Source organism: Phocoena phocoena, chromosome 1, assembly GCF_963924675.1.
Source record: "Phocoena phocoena chromosome 1, mPhoPho1.1, whole genome shotgun sequence".
In the NCBI taxonomy this organism is placed as follows: Eukaryota; Metazoa; Chordata; class Mammalia; order Artiodactyla; family Phocoenidae; genus Phocoena; species Phocoena phocoena.
In genome coordinates this window covers 47,648,777-47,665,230 of record NC_089219.1, presented here as the reverse complement: position 1 = coordinate 47,665,230, position 16,454 = coordinate 47,648,777, and the positions used below count along the sequence as shown (strand labels likewise).

The 16,454-nt window shown below is 45.3% G+C and overlaps 1 protein-coding gene across 1 annotated transcript in view; it reads left to right on the top strand.

Annotated features, from left to right (window-relative positions):
• PLPP3 (phospholipid phosphatase 3) overlaps positions 1-16,454 on the top strand; it is an 81,351-nt gene that overhangs the window by 41,157 nt on the left and 23,740 nt on the right. Inside the window, exons 2-4 of the mRNA XM_065877007.1 lie at positions 579-736; positions 14,872-15,152; positions 15,558-15,615. Of these exons, the coding sequence (XP_065733079.1) occupies positions 579-736; positions 14,872-15,152; positions 15,558-15,615 (497 nt within the window). The remainder of the gene's footprint in view (positions 1-578; positions 737-14,871; positions 15,153-15,557; positions 15,616-16,454) is intronic.

Genomic DNA, 16,454 nt, shown 5'->3' with positions numbered 1-16,454 from the left:
CCCCTTTAGTCATCACCACAATTCATTTGTGGGGAAACTGAGGCTCAGGAAGATGGAGAGAGAACCAGAAGTCACATTGCTAGGAAGTGGTGGATCTGGGGTGCAAATTCAGGTTGTCTGATTCCAGAGTCTTCAGAATTCCAAGCCACAAAGTCTTGGGATGAGCTTCTCAAGGGGGAAATGATTGATTTAAGAGAGGAAGGCACTTGGAGGCATCATTAGATTTGGGGCTTTGTTAGGAATAATTACAAATCGGGCTTTGATTTTTAGCAGGATGCTGTAGAGCAGTGGAAAAGCTCCTGCCCTGCCGCTTCCACCGCCTCCCTCTGTGCTCTTGGACAAGGCAAGAGGATCACACCACACCCTTCTTAGTGGCAACTAAAGGAGGAAAGGGGGTGCATGTAGAGAAGGCTCTCTGTAGGCTGTAGATCAAATGCAAGGAATTAACATTGCCGTCGATGTTGTTATCTGGGGTGGTCTTTGCTGTAGGTCATTCTTCTTTGGCCTCCTCGCACTGATGTTTTTCCCTCTCTCTTGTTTTTTTCTGGTATATTCGATGATGGTTCCATCTGGACCAGCGGGCCTGCCCTTCATCATCATTGAGACAAGCACCATCAAGCCTTACCACCGGGGGTTTTACTGCAATGACGAGAGCATCAAGTACCCGCTGAAAACCGGTGAGACAATCAATGATGCTGTGCTCTGCGCCGTGGGGATTGTCATCGCCATCCTCGCGGTAAGCGCCCAGACCGCCGTGTGCAAAGCCCATCGTGGACTGTCCGAGCTAGTATAGGTTTGGAAGATCAAGTAGAATTTCATTTGATTAACACTGTTTCATGCAGTTAATACTATTACTATAAGTATTTTAAAATACTAAATATATATTTATATATATACTGTAAGTATTATTAAAGTATGCCAAGCAGCCTTCTACAGTGCTTTGCATACCTTATCCTTACAACAATCTAACAAAGTCTAGATATCGCTCTTATCTTTCTTCTACAAATTAAGAAGCTGAGGTCCGCAGAGTAAAAATAATTTGTCCAAGGTCACTTAGGTAATGAGTGGTTGAGCTGGGATTTCAACCTATTGTCCCTTACCCCAGAGTCTGAGCTCTTAGCCACTGTTCTATAAATCTGAGCCCCAGAGGACGGGGGTAATACCTTACCAAATATCTCAGGCCTTTTCTGTGTTCTTTCCACACTCTCGTGGTGCTGCTTTGACAGTGGTAATACCACTGACATTCTCTGGCATATTGTTTAATTCTCTCATCCAGGGACTGTAGTGTCAAAGTGAAAATAGAAGGAGACTTGCAATCCAGGGACCCAGGTTCTAGACCTGGCCCTCCACTGCCAAGCTGTACGTCTTTAGAATCTCGTTCCAGTGCTGTACGTCTTTAAAATCTGGGGTGACCATCTTGCTTCAAAACTTTGCAGTCAGAAGTAAAAGAGATCGTGAATATTGAAGTCACTGGCAAACTCTTAATTTCCGGCCAGGTTGCTCATACACCAGTGTAAAATCTAGACTTACGTCCAGATCTTCCCTTAGAGGATGAAGCCCTCATTGAAGATGCCAGAATGTGCCACCGACTTGACAAGGTCCAGAATTACTTTGAGCAATGGTAGCCTCATGGGAATCAGGGTATGGTCTATCTGGGCTTTACTTGGTCACTGCCCTGTTTCAGATGTGTCCATTTAGGGCAGGGGAGGGGGAGAGTAACTGAGGGTGTTCCAGTCTTATCATTTGTAGTTCATACATTTTCACAGCCATCCATTCCACACCTCCAATACTTTCTAAATTTTTTCTTTGTCCTTGAACTTTAGCCAAATGGGCAAAGGGATAGGCATCACATCCACCAAGATCGAAAATCTTTGTTTCAAATCCTTGAGCCATCTTTGTGTTCATCCTAGCCTGGAAGCTTATCTTTGGCCCGTAACAGCAAGCCAAGAAGGAAGGAGTTAATATTAAGAACACTGCATGTGAAATAAGGGCTTAGTATCCTCCTCATTCAAATGGAAGATCAGAAGCTTAGAGGGATTCAGTGACATGCTCAAAGTGTAAAGCAAGTAAAAATTCAAGCCTAAACCTGGCTATTCCCAAACCCTCTGTCCATCTTGCAGGCTTGATTTAGGCTTGGAGGTTGGCTGTCCTATCCAAGTGCTCAGTGGGATGGGCAGTTAGCGACTGTTGCCTTCTCTGCATCAAATGCAAGCTGCTGATGGTCATGGAGCACAGTGCATGAAGTTTTTCTTTTGACTTCCCCACTCTGGGGGTTTGTGATAACTTTGAGACCCCTGTTTGTTTTTTAATAACATCGTAAACGAGGCGCGCAATCGACAGTTTGACATTGGGGAGGGGGCAGGGAGGCTAGTAGAATTCTTTCCAGCCTTTAGAAGAAAAACAGTCCATTTGGCAACTGCAGTAGTTTCTTAAAGGTGGACTAAGGATCTTTGTGTTCAAAAGCTGAGAAATATGAAATCTAATTTTACTCTTTACTCCAAATTAACAGTGCGGGGTTGAGTTCTCTGGGAAGAATGGCTTTGCCTGGAAAAAGCGTTCGAATACTTAATACAGTATCTTGTGCTAAGGTTTGAACAGGTGTCTTTTGACACTTGGAGGCTCCGTTAATTGAATGCTTTTAGAAGCCGACTCTAACCCGGGAGGGCTTGAGATAAGAATAGCACAGTGACAGGGATGTTCTGTGATCTTCGTACTCTTTACGTGCGATTATCAGTGGCTTGCCTAGTGGGCTGCTCCTAGACGTGGCGCCCTGGAGAGAGACACTCCTCAGAGGCCTTGGGCCCCTCTGGCTGCGTGAATTAGGTGAATCGCTGGTTCTTCTAGGCCTCGTTTTCCTCGTCTGTAAAATGAGAGTGTTCTTTGACTTCACTCCTGGGGATTGCTGTGGGACTCAAATGCCATCCCTTCCGTGGGTACATGCTCGGCTGCAGTGGGCTGGGTGGACCCAGCGTGCTCAAGTGGCTTCTTTGAGGTCCACGTGTCTCTTCCATCCTTCCTTCCTCAAGCGAAATTCCTGGTCAGCAGCTCTTTCCCTGCTGTTTGCCAAGAGCCCCTTCTTCCTCACGAGATGCTAGTGTTTCTAAGAAAAATCTGCTTTGAAGAGCTTAGCTGTGGCTGGCCTCTCTCCTCATGTCACGTGGATGTTTTAATTAAAATTCTCCCTGACCTCCCAGGTTTCCTGGAAATGGTCACGTGCTGTGGCCTTGGTTATATAGGATGGGCGGCAGCGATGTTTCCTTCTCCCACACAAGGTTAGCAAAATAGGTTTGGTGGGGCTTCCCTCTGGTTCTGAAAAAGGCCAGCCAAGCAAATGCGGTAATAATTGGTGTCCTTTGTCAGGGGCTACTGTTGTGCCATGGAAACCTGAGACCGTGTTCAAGCCTTTTGCCCTCATAGAAGCCCCGCCACCCTGACACGAGGTTTTCTGGTGTCTCAGTTTCTCATGGGGTTAAAGTCGTAAGCGCTGGTTCATCCCTGAGCTCCTCTGCTATGGAACGTGTAGCAAATTAATGAATCTCACTGCACTTCAGTGGGATCATCTGTGAAATGGACATTATATGTCTACTTATGAAGGTTTTCAGAAATAAATGAGCTAAAGTATGGAAAGTCACTTAGGGCCCGACACAAGCGGTATAGTAGGTAAATGTTCACTATTTTTATTGTAAATGAGTAAACAGTCAAAAAGTCGTGAAGTGACTTAGCCAAGACCTTATGCCCGGTATAAGTGGAATCAGGAAATGACTTCCAGCCTTTGCACTCGTCACATCTCCCGCTCTTTCCTTGTAGTTTATTCGTCAGAAACCGGGGCTCTTGACTCTCGTTCCAGTGCTCTTTGCAAGAAAACTTTTACCTCCTGGTCCAGCTGCCCCTGCATTTCAGCTGGAGGCATGTGTGAGAGGTGGGCTCCTAATGAGGTCTGCTTGCCTGCTCACCTGCCATTAAGGACCGGAGCACTCAGGGGAAAAAGGAAAAGCAAAGACCTCGGAGGAAAAGTGACTAATTCCCATTCATATATATTCTCAGTTCTGGAAAAGCTATACGACTAGAATTCAACAACGATAGCACTCTCTCCCACTGTGACTGGCCAGAGAGCCTGGCTGGCCCCGGCCAGAATCTGCTTCTGATCAGAGGGCGTGAATGACAGTCAGGGAGGGTGGAGGGGGTACCCAGAGCTGGAAATCTAATCATCCTGCTACTTGCTGCCCCGGTCTCCTCCCACCGAATGTCAGGTTTGTTTAAAACAACACGAGAAGCCTTTACTGATTAGGATGCCCTTGTTCCAGTCTGAGTCCCCACAACAAAGGAATCGCATGCCAGTGGGGTTTAGAGTGTGGTTTAGAGATGCACGAATCAGAAGTTATAGAGAAAGCAGACACCTTTCTATGGCAGGAGATGTGGAAAAATCTAGTCATTTTGACCTCTTTTTCAGATGTATCGCAGATTCTGGAATTATAGCATAATAGGAATTCCTTCTAAATCCACAAGGCAGTGGTTCCTATCCCTGCCTTGTAAGGGTTTAATGACTCTACAGCAGTGAGATCAGGAGCGAAAGCAGTACATATCATTTCCTATCTAGCCTTCTCTCGATTTGCCTTGTACCGCGCTGTGAAGAGAATTACGGGCAAAGATCTTAATATGGAAAAATGCTTAATATTCTTTTTAAATAAACATGAGCTCAGTGCTTGCCTTGGTCAGACCCTGAAAGGGGTTTAATAAAGATTCTTGATATCTAGGAGTTGAAGCATGATGAATGCCGAGTGAATCCCCTTCTCCCTCTGGCTGTAAAAGCACTACTTTTCCTCAGATCCCATTGATTTTGACCTCTGTCATGACATTCCTAACTAGAGAAAAAGCTCAGGCTTTGGCATCTTCTGATTGAGGTTCACGGCCTACCTTCTGAGCTTATCCATTCTGTGACTTGTCCGTCAACTTCGAGCAATCCATTGACCCCTTTGGAAAAGAGCTATACCTTCCTTTACTGTAAATTGGTGACAGGAGTTCACCAACTCCATAGGCTAGTTCTGGGAGTCAAATCAAGTGACATTATGTGTGTCGTCAGTGAGAATCAGCCTTTTCTTTTCTGTAGTGTCGTACCGTAGCCTTTGTACTGTGCATACAAAGTAACCTTCGTACGCATATTCTTTTACTTGTACTTGGTAGTGATTCTAGGGGGTAGATTGGTACAGCTAAGGCAACTGGGAATCAAGATATGAAGTGACTTTCCCATAACTAAGGAGCGGCGGGGCCAGACCAGTAGTCCTCTGGATCCTAAGGCGAGGCTTTTAAGAAAAATAAGGACACCACTGCTACCTTCTAAAGGCTGCTTCCCCTTCCACAATTACTTATCAAGCCCCCAGGGCGTGGCAGGTGCTGGGGATGCAGTGTTGAACCTCTCAGCCCAACAATCTGTGTGTTGTCTCTTGTCGCTAAACTTCCAGAAGCTGCCCCATCTCAAGCAGACGAATAGCACCTTCAATACACATCGCCTTGTAATGTGTCCACATCTTGTCTCCCAGCTAGATAACAGGCTCCTGCAAGGCAGGGATCAGGTCTTTTCCTCCTGCACATGGTAAGTACTAAATAAACACCAAGCAAATATCACCTCTTCTCCAGGAAGCATCCCTTGGCTGCCTCCTCCCCCGACCTTCCAAAGGTCCCAGAGGTCCCCGGGCCCACCGCTATCGTTGCAGTCACTGCTGAACTGTCATGTCTGTTTGATTGTCTATTTCCTCGTTATCCTGCTAGCTGCATCACGGTAGGGACTGGTCTGATTTGATTTTGTATTGCTAGTGCAAGGCACAGACTTGGGTGCTCAATATACACGTTTGTAAAAATCACAGAGGAGGTCATGCATTTTGGGCAGAAACTCACAAGCATTAGGCCAAAAGATGTCAGAGGACCTAGGAAGCAGGGACAAGTGTCCTGTTTATCTCCCTAAAATCTTTTCTGTGGTCCGTGATGCACGTGGGGGCCTGCTCTCTACCATATGCACATTTCTAGCTGGAGAGACAAGAAGAAGAGCTTATAGCTCCGAGACTTGTTTATTCAGGATCAGGCTTCAGTTTGCCCACATCTGGACTTCATTACTTCCTCCCCACCCCCCCATCTCCCTTTATCTGAGAGAGCACTGCCAAGAAAACAAGGTTCCCCAAGATTGCTTCCTCATTAAAGGTTAGTCGAGTCTTCAACTCTGAAAAACATGAAGTCGAGCTGGCCCAGTGGTGCCTTGGTGGGAGACCCAGTTCCCCAGTTTACAATCCACTACATCTGTGCAATTACCAAGACCACCAACAGAGAGTGGCCGTGTTAATCCTTCAACTGTGTCATCCCGGATCAGACAGCTACAGAGTTCTTCTGAGACCTTCTTACCCCTGGGGGTGCGGTGGGGGGAGGGGCCCTATTTGCAATGTAACAAACACAGGCATGGAGGTTAGGATTTAGGTTTCTCCCTTTCCCCTCCACACCCCACACTCTGCAGAAATTCTTCCTTAGTTACTATCACTCTTAAGGGTTCAGGTTTATTTGGAATATGTATCAAATATGAAGGTGGTGATATTCTCCACTTTAAGTGATAACGCTCAGGGGGCTGGGAAATCTGTTTGCGTGAGTTAGATTATTTACCCCATTTTACAAATGAGGGAAGGTCCTGAGGCTTACAAGGGGGATGTGGCTAGTGTGAGGTTACTCTGCTTAATGAATGGGGAGCAGGAATGAAAACCCAGGTCTGTCTGGCTTCAGAGCCGGGCGTGTGAACTGACATTGAAGACCCCCTCAGTGCTAGGTGCTATGCAGAGTGTTCTTTATTTAGTGAGCTAGAAAATCTTTAGTTCCTGGTGTAGAGAGCTCAATGTATAGAGGAAGACGAAACATCTAGAGCACCGGGCAGATGACTGCCCGAGATTGACAGTGTGGGATGGTGTTTTGTAGCGAGTGGTTTGTGCAGAATCTCTGGGTGAGACCTTCCTTAGAACAAGCAGGCAGCTTCTAGGCTTCCTCTTGGCCTAGAAGCTGATAGACAAGACATAGATACTGTCCTTGGAGCTTATGGTATAAAGGGGAAGCAGGGCAAGTACAAGACTGACTGTACCATTAGATCCTCAAGGAGACTAAAGAATTGGTCTGAGAACTAGAAGAGCGTCAGGGCTGTGCAGGGTGGGTGGGCCCCAGAGAGGTGAGAGCTTCAAGGACAAAACAGGCCAAATGCTATAGATGGTCTAAGGTGTAAATAAAGTGCTATGGGAGTTGAGAGGAAGATCACTGAGGGTTGTTTTCATTGGTGAAGGCTTCATCATCATCCTCCTTCATGGAACACTTGTCCCATTTAATATCACAACAACCCTTGAGCTCTTGGTACTGTCATCATATCATCCCCCTGTGTACACATAAGAGGGCTGAGAGTCATAGAGCTCAGTTGTCCAAGACTCCTGAGTAAAAGAGCCCAAACTCTAACCCAGTGCACTAGTCGGCACTTGAGCTCTACTTTGAAGCAGAGGCGAGACTTTCATCAGAGATCCTGATACTCCAGGCAGAGGGGATGGCTTCACCATGACCGAAACAATAGGGTGTTTTCAAGAGTAGTCGAGCCAGACCCGTTTGGCTGGAGAACTAGAGTGTAAGGGAGTAGACAAAGATAAAGTAGGAAGAGATAACTGCAAGACTGTGAAACTCCTTGAGTGCTGAGGAGTTTTTACTCCAGTTAATTGCCTAGAGATTGATGAAAGTATTTTCAGCCTACTGGGCCAATTTTCCAGCCAAGGTTAAGGATGAGGCCTGAACCACAGTGGTGGTAATACAAGGGGAAGAGAGAAACAAGAATGGATGTGAGACACCTTGCAGACGTGAGATGAACAGAATTTGATGACAGTGGGGTAAAGGAGACGGAGGGGTCTAAGATTTCCTGTCTTTGCAGTTCTATGTTTGGTGGCATCTTGAGTAGAAATGAAGGGAAGAGAAGTGAGGTTTGGGGCAGAAGTTGCAATGAGTGTGCCTTGGTCAGGTTGACTTGCTGATAACATCGGTTTGATAACTAACTAGTTGGATGATTTGGCAGAAGATTGGAACAAGACTGATAGGGGTAAATGGTAAGCTGAAACTAGAGAGAGAAAGGTGCCCTTTTGAAGGTCATCTTCACAGAGGTAATCATTGAAGCTATTGGAGCAGCTGAGATCACAGTGAAAAGGCAAGGATACAACCCTAGGAAGACCTACCTTTACCTGGTAGAACCCAAAAGTGGAGCTACTGGAAGAAGAAGGGTGTTTGAGAAATAGGAAGAAAAGCACAGTGGTGATATTAAGGACGTTAGGAAATTCAAGGTCAAGAGGAACGAGAGGTAGGCAATAGGCAACGTTACAGAGAGAACAGTCGGGAGACTCGTGCATGGATAGGCAGAGCTGGTCATCTAGGAGACACATGGCCGTGAGTCCCTGACTTTGGAAAATACGATGCTTCATGCTTCAAACTGCCTGCCTTGTAAAGCTTGTGGGCTTAGGGCAGCCACTACTGATTTCAACCATTCATAGCTTCTGTGGTGACCTCTCTCTGGCTTCTTTGCTGTCCATTATTCTAGATATTGGAGTTTTGACCTACCCATAAAGCCCAGAATCTCCACCGGTGGCCTCGGACAGCTTTAGGTTCCCATTGCCTTTCCCGATTTGTCAGGTGCTGATCTCCTGCCAAGAGGTTGAAGACAACCTAGTGGGAGAAGAATGGGATATTAAATTTCTCATCAGTTATTTCTCGTCACGAAAGATACTGCATTTTATTGTGGTAGATGGAGCATTCAGCTCAAAGAAAGCACAGCTACATGTATCTCCATCCTTAGAAGCAGGACCCAGATACGTTACATTTTTCCTTTCCCTTGGGACTGAGAAATAATGTGAAGAAAAGGATTCTCCATTATTCTCCATCATTTAATGTTTGTTGAATGAATGAATCTCTTCTGGACTGAGAGAAGTTCATTAATCCACAGAGCTGAGATGTGAAGGGGGAGCTTGGTGCTCTGTGGCTGGCAGGGATCTAGACGTGCACGTGCCTGACAGGGTTACATGACCTTCCCAGGTGCTCAAGGAACGTCTGTCCCCCTGGAGACATCCATCCTGCCACCACCTGCTAGGGCTTCTAAGAGAAAGCTAGCTTGACGCCGTTGGACAGAACACGGGAGGCCCAGGCTGCAGCGACAGCCCTGCCACTGCCCGTTGCCTTGTACCTGAGGGTGATTCAATGGCCTCTCTGGCCTTCGTCATACTCATAAAGTATGGATAATAATTTAGTAATCCATAGGGTGTTGTGAGAAGCAGATAACAGTGGATAGGGAAATGTTTTGTAAGCCATAACAGGCTGTGCAGATGTTATCATTCAAGCAGATCAGAATATAGGGAAGTTTGTCCTTCGAACTCAGCAGGGGAAGAAGATGAGTTCTCAGGCTCTGAAAGAAGGATTGTTGGGACACTGTGTGCAAAAGTCTTTTCTTGGGAAAATCTATAGAGGGGACTGTTGTAAATAGCCCTCGCTGCCTGGGATTTTAGACTTCCCTTCTGCTTTGTTCCCCTGAAAGAGACATCCTAGATAAAATGGTCAAAACCAACATCTCCACACCCATATTTTCTGGTTCTACCCTGGAGGGGTGGTACTTCCACATTCTTTAGTGTGGAATGTTCCTTTCCAAGGGGCTCTCAGAACTATCTTGGAAAAGATGTCTTGTATAAAAGTACAGGCATTTCCTACAGATATTGCCGGTTCGGTTGCAGATCATCGCAATAAAGTGAATATTGCAACAAAGCGAGTCACACGAAATTTTGTTTCCCCAGTGCATGTAAAAGTTATGTTTACACTAAACCGTAGTCTATTAAGTGTGCAATCGTATTATCTCTAAAAATCAATGTATATGCCTGAATTAAAAAGCACTTTATTGCTAAAAAAATGCTGACAATCATCTGAGGCTTGCGGGAATCATAAGCTTTTTGCAATGGTAACAGTAAAGACCGCTGAACACAGATCACAATAACAGATATACTAGTAATGAAATAATTATGAAATAATGAAATAATGAAAAAGTTGGAAATATTACGAGTATCACCAAAACGTAACACACAGAGACACGAATTGAGCAAATGCTGCTGGAAAAATGGTGCCGATAGACTTGCTTAACGCAGGGCTGCCACAAACCTTCAGTTTGTAAAAAACAACAACAACAAAACAAACAACAAAAAAAACCTCACAATATCTGCAAAGCACAATAAAATGAGGTATGCCTGTGTTAAGTTTTTGTTTCTCTTTTTTCCAAGGGCAGAAAAAAAGAACAATGTTTGCATGGCTCTTCTGCTAGGTGCTAGGCATTTGATATACCACCTTCTTTTTTGTGTGTGTGTGTGGTACGCAGGCCTCTCACTGTTGTGGCTTCTCCCATTGTGGAGCACAGGCTCAGCGGCCATGGCTCACGGGCCCAGCCGCTCCGCGGCGTGTGGGATCTTCCCGTACCGGGGCACGAACCTGTGTCCCCTGCATCGTCGGGCGGACTCTCAACCACTGTGCCACCAGGGAAGCCCCTGATATACCACCTTCTTGAATCCCCTGGCAATCCTGTCAGGTAGAGATTACTCTTTTTTTTTTTTGAACTTTTTAAAAAAAAATTTATTTTATATTGGAGCACAGTTGATTAGCAATGTTGTGTTAGTTTTAGGTGTACAGCAAAGTGATTCAGTTATTCATATACATGTATCTATTCTTTTACAAATTCTTTTCACATTTAGGTTATTACAGAATATTGAGCAGAGTTCCCTGTGCTATACAGTAGGTCCTTGTTGGCTATCTATTTTAACTATAGTAGTGTGTACATGGCAAGATATTACTCTTATTTCATAGACAAGGAGACCTAAGCCCAGAGAGGTGAAGTCACTTATCTAGGTCCAAGGTAAGAGATGGGATTCAGACCAAGGTTTTTCTGGCTCCACAGTCAGTGCTTCTTTCACCACCATGTGCTCTCTTCTTTCCAAAATGTCTCTCCTAATGTTTCTCCAAATTTCCCCTCCGGAACAGTTCAATATTTGTGAATATGTGGCCAGTTGAGCTCTTGTACATCAGAAAAGACAGGAAGAGGAGCTGTCTGAGAGTTGGAGACTCCCTCCCTCCAGACTGCGGCCATTCTCGGGCAAGGACTGATTGACGGATCCCTTTCTCTCCACTCGTAGCTTAATTGCAATGCTTTCCCACTTTATTAGTTTCCAGATTCCGTGCCAAGCGCTTTAAAAGGCAGGTAGGGGAGAATTCTTCTCTGCTCGCTGGCAGCCTGCCATCACCCCCCGAATCTGTTGCTTGCTGTTTCAGAAAGGGATCCACACTGAAGGCATTTTTCTCAGCCGTGAAATTTACATATCATAACCTTGCTGACTGAAGCAGAAATGAGGGCTCCAGGGGCAGGAGTATGGGCCCGAGTGGGGACAGAGCCTTTGCAGGGGGGAGAGGGAGGGGGAGGGAAGGGCTTATTTTATTCCCCGGGAATAAAAACATTGTGAGTAATGAATAAAGTCCGAAAGCAGTAAATCTGGAACTCCAGAGTTACGTGTGTAACGTGTTGGAGAACAATTTAAGCCCTCGCCTCTTCTGCAGAAGCGAGGTATTTGGGCAGCCCGAATTTCATTAAATGGTCTTTTAAGGGTTAGGATTACAAGAAGCCAAACCCGGCTGGTTCATAATGATGATTTATGGCTGTGTTGTCGACTCCCCGACCCTTCTGTACAAGGGGATGGAGAAAATACATAATTTGTTGCTCATTAACTCCAAGATCTGTCAGGGCTGCCCCAGAAGCCATGTGGTCCTGGAGTCATGTGTCTGCTAAATGGCTTCAGCCTGGTCCTGTCCTCGAAAATACGCAGTTGCCATTCTACAGTGGAAATTGTTTTTAATAACAATAGAAATAATAAAATGATCTCGATGTATTTCTTCTGTGTGTCTTTCAACTTGAGAGTCAGAATAACTGGGCTCTGTTCTTAACACTGTAACCTTACTAGCCTCACGTCCTTCAGATAAGTCATTATTTCTCAGTGCCTTAGTATTCCCACCTGTAAACTGGGTGTATTGTCTTCACAGGTTGCAGATTAAATGAAACTGTAAGTTACTAAAGAAACATAAACGATTGCTAGTATTATTAGGGTTGTTATTGGGAATTTGAGGGGCCATCACATATTCTCTTTTTCATCGTCCCATGAGAGGAGGAAGCATTTTAATTAGCAGCTTGCTATTTGCAAGTCTGTGGCACTGAAAACTGCAGTTTTAGAATGAAGGGATGTTAGAGCTGAAAACAGTCCTTGAGGTGTAATCAAACCCTTTCTCCCTAAGACGGCTGACGCAGAGAGGTGACTCCCCTGAGATTCATCAATAAAATGATGTAAGAGATGCTGATACGCAGTGGGAACCCACATGTTCTTTTTCAGCATCAGATAGGAAATCACGCTCAGGCCATGCAGATTTAGAAACAGTTTCTTAATCTGTGGCAGTGGATGGCTCAAGGAACTCAGGAGCAATCCAAGGGCAGGGATCATTCATGGGGCTTTGGTTCTGCTCCTTGCCTGTGGTGTCATCTCCAGGGAAGGGTATACCGTTCCTCTGCTACTGCTTATTACCTTTGTTTGGTTGGGAGGCTACTGGCGGAGGTGGCACAGGAGAGCTGGGAATAAATGTCTTTGCCGTTATGAAGGAATGAATCACGGAGTCTCGTGCCCTCGTTTTGCAAATGGAGAAACTAACTTATCCCAAGTCACTCAGTGAGTAGGGACTCGAGCCCTGGCCCCTTGCCTCCTAGTTTAGTGCTTTTCCCCCCCATGTCTAACATCACGTGATTTATAAATAAAGAAGAATAAGAAAGAGAGAACATGATGGTGGTAACAAACATCTGGAATGTGTTAGCCTGTAAGGTTACATAGGGTAAAAGTATAAACAGGTTCAAAAGGGGAATTAGACCATGAATGGTAGGAAAGAATGCTGGGTGGAGGGTTAGAACACCTGGGTCTAATCTTTAGATGTGAGTTAATTTGGACCTCGGTTTCTTCCGTATATAATGGAGCCTTTCATTTATGACCGGCTAGGCTTCTCAGATTTTAATCTCTGCAGCATGTTGTCAAAGGACTCTTAGTAATGTTTAGATGACATTTCCAATTTTGCAATAAAGCAACTGTGAGGACCACCATCCTGCTCCCTTTCATTCATTTGTTCCTTCATCTGATCGTCCTAAGTGGCTACGCCAGGATGCCAGACCAGACTGGCCTTTGATCAGCTCTCTCTAATATAGAGTCATATGATCTAGGAAACTCAATATGATCTAGGAAACCAAAGGGTAGCACTTAGAAATATCAAGTATTTGTAAACACAGAATCACTGTATAAATGTTAGCGGTGCTGGTAGCTGTTGTCACGACTGCACCTGCTCGCCCCTGGGCCCAGCTGGAATTTCGTGGCCATCCTCCCCCGAGACTTGGGAGCCCTGGACTTGGATCAGATCCCTAGCCTCGACGCCTTCCCTAGCTGTAAAAGAATGACGGGACACTTTGAGAAGGACTGCCCGGATGTGTCAATCTATTGCTTCCCTTGTGGTTGTGAACATGTTCTCTGTTCCCTGAAAGGGCAAGTGTGTCTCATCAGTGTGGCCTAACCCCGTGAGGAAGTGTGAAAGGGACTTTGTGGTGAGTGGTGAGTTGAACATCGCTGTCCCTGGACTCTGGTTGCATCCAGGAAGTGGCCAGGGCTGTGCCGTGGAGTTAAGACAAGGGCAGCAGGCTGTGTGGTGGTACATCACTGGCGCAGAACTGGTCCTCGGCTGTGTAGGCAGCAGAGGCGTTTTGAGTCAGCTGCCCACCCCCCGTTCTTAATGTAAAACCCGACAGTTTTGGTTAAGGTGCTTTCCCTCCCCGAGCCTCAGTCCACCTCCTGGTGGTCCTGAGGAGTTCATAAAATAAAGTGTATAAAAAATAAATACTGGTATGCAATAGATAATCAATAGTTGGTGGCCCTTTTCTTTTTCTTTTTTTTTTTTCTCTTTAAAGTAGTGATAACTCGCCCCTGAGCATTAAGGAGTAGGCACTGTGGGATGGAGGAAGGGTATGATCTGAAGGGCCTTGTATAAAAGTTTCTTGGTTTGTAGGCCAGTGTTCTTTTCATCATGCGCTACTTCTAAAGAGTAAAATGAAAGAATCACTTTCTATGACCCAACAGGGCATTTCCCATCCATGTTACCACCTTTCCAGCAGTGACTGCAGAGATTTAAGTTATTTCAGAAGGACGCCAGGTAGGTGGCAGAGCCTGGATTCAAACCCAGGACTGGGTCTGGGGGCATTCGCCCTTTCCCACAGAAACCTTGGCCGTGGCTCGACATGGCACAGATTGAGGCCCGGTGTAAAGTTAGATCATTGCTGGTGATCCTTTACCCCAAATCCCAGAATCCGGAAATTTGCTTAGGCCCTCAGACCATGACCTTGATTCTTCAATAGCTAAGTCATTATTTGTCTCTCTCTTTGTTTTAAAATATATGCGTGTGTGTGTATAATATATTTATATATATTATGTATTTTTATATATTATATATTTGCATATAAATAATTCAACTGCATATTTTTCTTGTCACAAAACTACTATATGGCCATGTAGAACTTTTTAAAACAAGGAAAAAATGACTGTGTTAGCACATTAATCTTTTCTCCTGTGCATATTTATGTCTGTATACTTCTTAAATAGAAAATTGGGATGTTCTAGATTATAACTTGGAGTTATGTACTGAATATCTCTTATGTCAGTAGATATCCTTTACGCCTCACTTTTGTTGATGGGTCTTGATACTGCCTAACCCCCATCCATTGTCTTTCAGATCATCACAGGGGAATTCTACCGCATCTATTACCTGAAGGAGAAGTCCCGGTCCACGATTCAGAATCCCTATGTGGCAGCCCTCTATAAGCAAGTGGGCTGCTTCCTCTTTGGCTGTGCCATCAGTCAGTCCTTCACAGACATTGCCAAAGTCTCCATAGGGCGCCTGCGTCCTCACTTCTTGAACGTCTGCAACCCTGATTTCAGTCAAATCAACTGCTCCGAGGGCTACATTCAAAACTACAAATGCAGAGGCGACGACAGCAAAGTCCAGGAAGCCAGGTGAGACCCCACCTCCCGTGGAACTGTGTCCATGCCTTTGCTGTAGGCAGTTCAGTGAGCACCTACTTAGTAGGGTACCAAGTTCAGAGCTGGGCCCCGGTTTAGATGGGTGAATAAAGCAGAGTCCACATTCTTAAGGAACTCACAGTCAGATGATTGAGACAGATAGTAAATAAACAGTTGCAATAGAGCATTGCTAAGTCCATTGGTTCATTCTTTCTTTCTTTGTTTCGTTTATTCACACATTCATGGGTGCCTGCTAGGTTCCAGGCAAACCACTACCAAGGATGCAAAAATGAACAAGGCAGTGCTGCTTTCGGGGTCACTGTCTAGGGAGGGAAGATGCACAGACATGTACCGGGGATATGAATACGGCCCTTACACTGCCCTCTCTTGCTCTTACAGGAGGTCCTTCTTCTCTGGCCACGCCTCCTTCTCCATGTACACCATGCTGTATTTGGTGGTAAGTACTTTGATTCCAGTGGAGTCCAGCCCCAGCTTCAATCCTGTCTGTGCAAAGAGCCATCAGAATTGTTAGGGACAGACTTCACTGAGAAATCTTTGAAAAAGAAGTTAGATAGAAGAATTAGCTTCTATTCTGAGCTCTGCCACTGAGTTAGCAGAAGTTGTTTCACTTTCCAGACTTTTCCCATGTTTCAAATAAAAATAATATTTACCATGGCTGCTTGATAAGGATTGAGCACCCATTTTGGAATGATTAAGTGATAAAGACACTTGTATAACATTTTATGGTAATAAGCACCGTTTTCTGAAAATCCATGAACTCAGTTGATCCTTTCAGAAGCCTTATGTTATAAGTAATATTATCTCTACTGTGGGAAAGAATTACTCAGTAAGTCTTAGAGAATTAAAGCAAACTGCCAAAGTTTACGTAGACACCAGAACTATCACTCAAATCCATGCCTTGTGCTCGAATTCCTCGTAATGTTCTCCGTGCCATTCCTCCCCCACCCTCTACTGATGGAAGGGCTTTAAAAATCATTATGTGACTACAGAGTGATTTTGAGTTTTACAGAATCCTTCTGCATCCCTGAGCACATGTGACCTCATAATAGCACAGTGAAGTAGGAAATCCTTGGCCCCATTGCTCAGATCCAGAGACCAAGGCCCAGAGAGGATCAGTAGTGTGTTGGAGGACCTTCAGATAGTGGTAGAGCCATGGTCTGAAGTCCCCTGTTGCCCTCGCCATGCCATGCTTCCTGGAGATGCCAGGATGGTGCAGGTGAAGCGCCTTGCTCCCCTCCAGCTGCCACACAGACAGACAGCCGCTGGTCTGTTTCT